The sequence below is a fragment of the Magnolia sinica genome, chromosome 4, assembly GCF_029962835.1.
Source record: "Magnolia sinica isolate HGM2019 chromosome 4, MsV1, whole genome shotgun sequence".
Classification (NCBI taxonomy): Eukaryota; Viridiplantae; Streptophyta; class Magnoliopsida; order Magnoliales; family Magnoliaceae; genus Magnolia; species Magnolia sinica.
The window spans coordinates 52,311,631-52,320,326 of NC_080576.1; the positions used below are offsets into that span (position 1 = coordinate 52,311,631).

An 8,696-nucleotide genomic window follows, 5' to 3' on the forward strand; every position below is an offset into this window, starting at 1 on the left:
TTGTCTGCGGGTGGTATGGAGTGCTCACTTTATGAGAGATGCCATATTTCTTCATTAAGTTTTTAAATGGCCTATTACAGAAGTGTGAACCTCCATCACTAATGATGGCCCGAGGTGTTCCGAACCGGGAAAGGATATTTTCTTTTAAAAATTGAATGACCAGACAATGGTCATTGTTCCGGCACAGGATCGCTTCGACCCACTTAGTGACATAATCTACTACTAGCAAAATGTACAAATTCCCAAAGGATTGGGGGAATGACCCCATGAAATCGATGCCCCAGCAATCAAATGCTTCAATGATAAAAAAAAAAATGGGGTTCAGAAGCATCATATTTCAATGGGACAATGCACCCAATTTCTAACAACGCTCACAAGCTTTGCAAAACTCATGAGTGTCCTTGAACATAGTGGGCCAGTAAAAGCCGCACTGCAGAATTTTGACCGTGGTCTTTTTGGCAGAGAAGTGACCACCACAAGCCTACGAATGACAGAAGGAGATGACACGTTGGTGTTCATTGTCTGGCACACATCTCCTTAGAATTAGGTCTAGGCAATATTTGAATAAATACGGGTCATCCCAGAAGAACTTACGAACCTCGGCGAAGAATTTTTTCTTATCTTGCGCATTCCAATGAGTCGGCGTTAAACCTGTTGTAAGATAATTAGCAATGTCAGCAAACTAAGGTAATTGAGTGATTTTAAACAATTGTTCGTCAAGGAACATATCGTTTATAGGTGGTGTTTCAAGGGAATCGGGGAGATCAAGTCTCAAAAGATGAGCAACCACTACGTTCTCTATTCCCTTTTTGTCCCGTATTTCCAAATCAAATTCTTGGAGTAGGAGGATCCATCTTATCAAGCGGGGCTTAGCATCATTCTTAGAGAGAAGGTACTTCAATGCCGCATGATCAGTGTAGATGATGATCTTGGATTCGATCAAGTAGGACTTAAATTTGTCCAAAGTAAACACTACAGCTAAGAGTTCCTTCTCCGTAGTAGAGTAGTTCACTTGGGCAGGATTTAGAGTTTTACTTGTATAGTGAATAACGTAAGGCTTCTTTTCTTTTCTCCGGCCTAACACCGCTCCAATAGCATAGTCAGATGCATCACACATAATCTCAAAAGGAATGCTCCAATCGGGTGGCTGCATGATAGGTGTGGTGTCAACATGCCCTTGAGCTTAATGAAAGCTTCCTGGCATTGATCAGTCTACTCGTATGGTATATCCTTTTTGAAGTAGATCGCATAAAGGACGAGAGAGGTGACTAAATTCCTTTATGAATCGTCTGCAAAATCCAGCGTGTTCTAAGAAGGATTGCACGTCTCGTATGCTCTTATTAGATGGAGGTTAGTTAGAGATAAGATCAATTTTAACCTTATCTACCTCAATTCCCTTGGACGAGATGATATGTCCAAGAACTATTCCTTTACGAGCCATGAAATGGTTCCTCTCGATTTAGTACCAAATTCTTTTCCTCACATCGCTTCAGCATATTTTTTAGATTTTCCAAACACTCGCTGAAGGATGGACCAAAGACGGAGAAGTCGTCCATGAAGACCTTTAAATATTGCCCTACCATGTCAGAAAATATACTCAACATGCATCGTTGAAAAGTGGCGGGGGCATTACACAGTCCAAATGGCATCCTTCGGTAAGCAAATGTGCCAAAGGGGTATGTGAAAGTGGTCTTTTCTTGATCTTCAAGGGCTATCTCTATCTGATTGTAGCCCAAATATCTGTCAAGGAAGCAATAGTAAGAGTGACCAGCTAGCCTTTCCAAGATTTGATCAATGAAGGGTAAAGGAAAGTGGTCCTTCCTCGTGACGGTATTCAACTTTCTATAGTCAATGCACATTCTCCAACTAGTAGTAACTGTAGTTGGCACAAGTTCATTGTCGGCATTGGCTACGATGGTGATTCCGGACTTCTTAGGAACCGCCTGAGTTGGACTCACCCATTGGCTATCGGATATGGGGTATATGATACCCACATCCAACAACTTAAGTACCTCAGCCTTAACTACTTCCTTCATGTTTGGATTTAATCGGCGTTATAGTTGTCGGGAGGTCTTTGTTATCCTCAAGATGAATACGCTGAGTACAAATCAAAGGGTCAATTCCCTTGAGGTCCGCAATCGACCATCCAATGGCTCTTTTATACTCAATGAAAGTAAAGGTAAGCATACTCTCCTGTTCTTGCTCAAGGTGGGAAGAAATCACCACCGAGTATGTCTCATCTTGACCTAAATAGACATATTTAAGATCAGAGGGCAAAGGTTTTAGGTCAAGCTTCGGCGCTTTGAGGCTAGACGGTAGAGGCACTACATTAGTTTGGGTTAATGCTTCAAATTGTGGCCTCCACCGGTTAACTTCAAGTACCGGCATATCATCAAGTATGACATCCATCTCCCTAATCGTGTCATCATCAAAATCAGGGGAGTGGGACAAGCACGTCTCTAGAGTGTCAGAGTATAAAGTCAAAAGTGTTCTATCTTCCATGAAAGAAACAATCATGTTAATGTCGTGGGTATCATCATCATCCTCCGACTGTTTGTTCATATTGAAAAAGATGTTGAGCTCCAATGTTATATTTCTGAAAGATAGATTCATAATCCCATTCCTACAATTAATTATAGCATTTGATGTAGCAAGGAATGGGCGACCAAGAATGACGGGTATCTGAGTGCTCACATCCACGATGGGTTGAGTATCCAGAACAATAAAATCTACTGGGTAGTAGAATTTATCAACCTGGACCAACACATCCTCGATTATCCCTCTCGGTACACGAACTGATCGATCAACAAGTTGTAACGTGGTCCGGGTGGGTTTTAATTCACCAAGACCCAGTTGTTCGTAGACCGAGTGAGGAATCAGATTTACACTCGCCCCCAAGTCAAGAAGTGCTTGCTCAATCCGGTAATTCCCAATTACACAAGTGATGGTTGGGCTACCGGGATCTTTGTATTTTTATAGCACTTCTTGCTTGAGGATGACACTCACTTTTTCTGTCAAAAAGATTTTCTTTTGTATGTTTTGCCGTCTTTTGGTAGTGCATAGATCTTTCAGAAATTTGGCATATGAAGGAATTTGTTTAACGGCATCCAGTAGAGGGATGTTGACCTTCACTTGTTTAAGCACCTCTAGAATATCCTGAGAATTAGATAGAGGTTTTGGTGCAATCAACTGTTGTGGGAATAGGGTAATCGACTTACTTTGAGGTTCCGGTTCGAACCCATGTGGAGTAATGCTAGGTCTATCATTCTTATCTTCTTCGGGGTCCTTAGGCTTTTCAGCCCTTATCAGAATAGATTTGTCAATTGTCTTTCTACTCCTAAGAGTGGTGATAGACTTGGCTTAATCCATTTAATTTGAAGAGCTTGGGTCACTAATTTCACATTGTGGCTTTAGATTGGGGAGAGGTTGGGTTGGAAGCATCCCTTTCTCCCCACTTGCTAAGTGTGACTCAATCCTTTGAATAGACGATGCAAACATTCTCATTGTTGTTTTGATATCCTGGAATGCTTGTAGCGTATTCTGGTTGAATAGTTCTTGGTTTTGCATGAATTTTTGAACCGTATCCGCTTGAGGTCTCTTCTGATTTAAAAATTAAGGGCCTCTTTTGGGTTAGCCATTTGTCCATTCCTCCAACTGAAATTTGGATGGTTTCTCCAACTAGAATTGTATGTATTTGAGGTGAGTCCTCTAAAAGGTCTTTGGTAGTTGTTCACGGCATTTGATTGCTCATTCAATATCTCTTGAAAAGCAGGAATTGTTGGGCAATTCTCAGTTGTATGTATGTTGCAAGCACAAATACCACAAACAACTTCTGCAGCCTTATCAGATTTGATAGGTTCTGCTTTCTTAAGTTCCATTTGATAGGTTCTGCTTTCTTAAGTTCCATGGCCTCGACTTTTCTTGTGAGATTGGCCACTTTAGCACTCTTATCATCTTCCTCTTTTAGAACATCCTCCCCTTTCCTTTGATTGAGTAGGCTTAGAAGTGGTGAGTCTTGGAGAGGTGTCCCATGATTGTGCATTTTCTGTCAATTGGTCAAGGTAATCCCACACATCATCGACTTCTTTGTTCATGAATTCATCATTACACATCATCTCTATGAACTGATGCATTGGTGAAGTTAATCCGTTATAAAAAAAGCTTATTGTTCGCCATACTTCGTAGCCATGATGTGGACAGGAATTCGTGAGATCTTTGAACCTTTCTCAGCATTGGAAGAAGGTCTCTTCCTCTTTTGGGGCAAAGTTCATGATTGGCTTTCTTAAAGTGTTAGTTTTATGAAACGGGAAAAACTTTTTGAGAAATTCCCGGGTCATGTCGGCCCATGTGCCAATGGATCTTGGCTAAGGAGTGCATACACGTCTTACCCTTCTTTTTCAATGAAAAAGGAAACAATTTAAGTCGCACTGTGTCCTCAGACACGTTTGGAAAGTGTAATGTAGCGACTATCTCATCAAACTCCTTGATGTGCAAATATGGACTTTCAGAATCTAGTCCATGAAACTTAGGAAGGAGTTGTATCACTCTAGATTTGATATCCACATTTCCTGCATTAAGTGGAAAGACCATGCAGGAAGGTGTACTCACCCCTGCTGATTGTAAATAATCGTGTAGAGTACGAAGCGGGGTGCATTATGCACCTCATTTTCATCTTGAACTTCCTCAATTGGTGGTTGAGGTTGAGGTTGATTTGCAGCCATCACTTCAATTAACTGAGAGGATCTCAAGTGGTGTCCAATTCTTTGATGGATAGGCAACCCTTCGACTAATCCTCCTTCACTCAAGAGACGTTAAGTGTTCTCACGAACCCACTTGGGCATGAAACACGCACAACTCTCATGTAACTAAATAATTAAACCTAAAAAAGAAAACTAGAAAAACTAAAACAAATAAGAGATCTAAAAAAAAAAAAGAGGGTTGGAACAAAATTACCGAATAGAGTTGCTATGTTAGGAATCCTACAAAATAGAAAACAATGTTAGTTTCTAAAAATAATTTTAGAAAAAATCCTAACCTAAAAACATAGCAGAAAAATAATTCATAATCTTAACATAATTCTAATACTAATTAATTCCAAAAAAACGTAGTTGTAGTCCTCGGCAACGGCGCCAAGAACTTGTTTACAACCCCAAGTGTAGGGTTGCGATGTAGTAATAACTCATGAGAACGAGGTCGAATTCACAGGGACTAATCTTGTACGTATTCTGAAAAGAACTAGAACTAGAAGAAGATCTAAATATGAATTCTTGAATAAAAGCGAATAATTGTGAATAATGTTTAAACTATCAATTAAAGGTGGGAACCAGAGTGCCAAGGATCCACTTGTAGCTATAAGGATGCTACCTTGCTTGATTCAATAAACACAATTGGAATTGGAGTCCTATCTTATTCAATTGGAAGATAAAACAATTTAAATCAAATCTGAACTTTTCATTGACCTAATTCTCAATGGAGGAGAATTGTGAATATTGGAAGGGATTCCATCACCCTAACATGCCCAAGAGATGATGGTGAACAATGGGATTTACCAATCTCACTATCTCAAAACAGGAAAATAAGAAATTCAAAGCTATCACAACATCTATTGTAACTTGAGTCACAATAAATCATGGAAAACTGAAAATATTCCTTTAATATCAAACTAGAAATCAATGAAGTTCAATAAGAACAAGAATCAAAGCAAAATAAACATCTCAACACGCTACAAGCTTCACCTCTTAGCCCTAGCTAAGAGGTTTAGCCAACCATAGACATGATTGAAACCAAATCAATGCAAAATAGTAAAACAGTGGTTGTACGCAACTAATACTTGTCAAACAAGTTTATTCTACAAAACCAGCATTTCCAAGATGGAATAAAAATAACCTGTCATGGTTTGGGCAATCGGCTTTAGTTGTGGGTTTGCTCCTCACAGACATGAGTTTGTGTCCCCTTGGATTACCCGATGCATGTGGTTGGCGGGTGATTGCGTGCATCCATAGGGAATAAATAGTCTCACCTTAAAGGGGCGGCGGGGACACCTTGTTGTCATTTTTTTTTTAAAAAAAAGATGGAATAAAAATTTTAAAAAATTGAAGAAAATGGCATCCATACATAGAAGAAAAATGAAAAATAAAATAAAAAAGGGCAATCAAATATGGAAAAAAAAAAAAAAAAAAAGGAGCATAATAATATAACTAAATGAGGTTAATACTACTAAACATACCTTTAATCTCTTCGAAATCAAGCAAAAATATCAAATCGGAAGGCCCACAGTCGCGTGGAAGTCAGATTGGGAATATCCTTTTTTTCTCCTTTGTTTTTGGTCCAATGCCACTGAAATTCCACCTGTAGTATCCTCTGATATGGCCGATCAAACCCCTAAAAATCTTGCTTCAAAAAGATTTGTATTTTGAGAAATTAAAAAAGAAAACCCCAAATTATTTTTTTTACTCCTTAAGCAATGCTGCTGGAGTCGATAGGGTTTTCAAAACCCTTTCGTAAAAGGCTTAAGTTATAAAGTTTTTTTTTTTTTTTAAAAGAAACTTAATGAGTCTGTTACCATTTACCAAACCTAAAGTCTCTCTAGTTGTACAATTTCAAGCCCCAAATCAAATGGTTAAGATTGTCTGATGGGTGTAATTGTATGAATGGAGAGTCAACACGATAGGAACCACAATATTGGATGGTCTAGATTGATGCAAGGTATTGCCATGTGTGATGTATGTGAGTCACCAATCTTACTATAGCTTTTAAGATTAAAATTGTAGATTGAAATGAATTGAGCGAATAGGAGCTCCGAGGGCCTTTTTTTTTTCAAAAAATTGAAAATTTAGTATTTATTCAATTTTATTTATTTTATTTTTTTTTCTAATTTCTAGTTCTAATGCTTGATTGTGATATGTAAACATTAGAGACAATCATATTAAAAAATTCACTAGACAACCTGCACAACACTCTCACCAAAGAGTGGATTGTTACACTACCATAAACAAATTTAAACTAATTTCTAATAGATGTCTATATCTATCAAAGTCAAGGTATTTAAAGTTAGAACTCAAGTTGGGATTTAGGAACTGACATTTTTCTTATAATGAGAAACAAATTTCCAATGTGCCAAGAAAATTTCAATCTTTAAAACGAGAAACTATTTTCATTCCGATCTACAAAGAAGTGTCCTTTTTTTTATATATTGAGTTTCTACATGCTAAAAATGAGTTTCTTTGAAATGAAAAATAGAGTTTTACAGAATATCTTTCAAGGATCCAAGGATCCTACAGCATTTTGTGTGCGCATGTGTGTGGGTGCGGGTGGGTGGGTTTGTGAGGGTTCCGAGGAGTGCTCACCTATATATGGGCCTAAGAACCTTCTAGATATCTTACATCAATGGCCTGGATTATGCCACTTGGCATTCATCCAATGGTCAAGGAACCCTCTAGACCTTCCAGACTATTCCACACACACACACACACACACACACACGTATGTGTATATATAAATCCCTGTACTGCTACAAGTAGTAACTTTCCCATGGACGATGATTTTAATTACATCTCAGCTGGCCAGTCTGCCCTGTTAAATGCAGACCAGCTTTCTTGTCTGGCCATTTCAGATTCAATCAGAATTGTGATAGTCCGGCCAAGAGTCTGGCGCTGGGCATGGCTGACTCATCAAGTTCATAAATGAAAGAAGTAAAAGCTTCCATCACCCTGTTTTCTGTTGATTATGCTAAGAAACTTCCTGGAGTTAAGAGTCTGTTTAATTTAGAGAGCTCAGTAAAACAACTTATTTTCTCATTTGGTGGTGAGAAATGTTAAAAAATAATAATAATAAAAAGGCTCCCATCTGCTTAGCTCTTGGCAGATCTGATTCAAAGCACTAAAACTCTGGAAAATGAGATGACCAATTTCCCAAACTCAGTGAGAGTTTTCAAGTATTGGAGATACCACTATTTTCATCTTAAAGGAATAACGATGCCGTCATCCTTAAATTCTTAGTTTGGCAAGTTAATATATTAACATGTGTTTTTTTTTTTTTTTTTTTAATATTTAATTTTGCAGTGGGGCATTGACACATTCTGTGAAAGCACTTGATATCTCCCTAAATATCGACACTGAGCTTGCTCTTCAAGTTGGTAGACGTACAAACAGGGCATGATCATACATTGTTGTCATCATCGTCATCATCACCACAGCTTTGTCCGGGGTTTTTACATTAGTTGTAAAGCGACATTATAGCTACGGATATTATGGAGAAAACGAGAGCTGAAAATCCTTATGAGCAGTGGGCCATTGTATGACGTGATGGCCATGTAACAGCAGAAACGCATATGCAAGTAAAACTACGTTCATCTTCTAATTGGACATAAAGAAGTGAACCGTGGGATTATGCTGGCTTGGACTGAGGTTTTGCAGCACCCACCACCACCCCTGGGGGGCAAGTGGATCCCCAGCAATGGGTCATATTCAACCAGGAAAAAAAGGCCAAATATTATACAGCTAAGCTAGGATCTTCCAACCTAGGGGGAATTGATGCATGGGCTGTAGTTGTGAGACCCGTCATATCGATGGTTTGGATCACATAATCAAGGTGCTGCTGTCTGAAGCATTGTATGGTCTGGCAGAGCTAACATCCACCTCGCCCTTTTCTTATGCAGCTGTCTTTGAGAATAAGAACAGAACCAGGTGGAATCTGGT

General features: G+C 38.8%; 1 protein-coding gene across 1 annotated transcript in view; it reads left to right on the forward strand.

The window, feature by feature from the left end:
• The window catches only part of LOC131243111 (nicotinate-nucleotide pyrophosphorylase [carboxylating], chloroplastic), a 47,276-nt gene extending 38,883 nt beyond the window's left edge, over positions 1 to 8,393 (forward strand). Inside the window, exon 10 of the mRNA XM_058242210.1 lies at positions 8,061 to 8,393. Coding sequence (XP_058098193.1) covers positions 8,061 to 8,157 — 97 coding nt within the window. The 3' untranslated portion in view covers positions 8,158 to 8,393. The remainder of the gene's footprint in view (positions 1 to 8,060) is intronic.
• Positions 8,394 to 8,696: the final 303 nt, after the last annotated feature.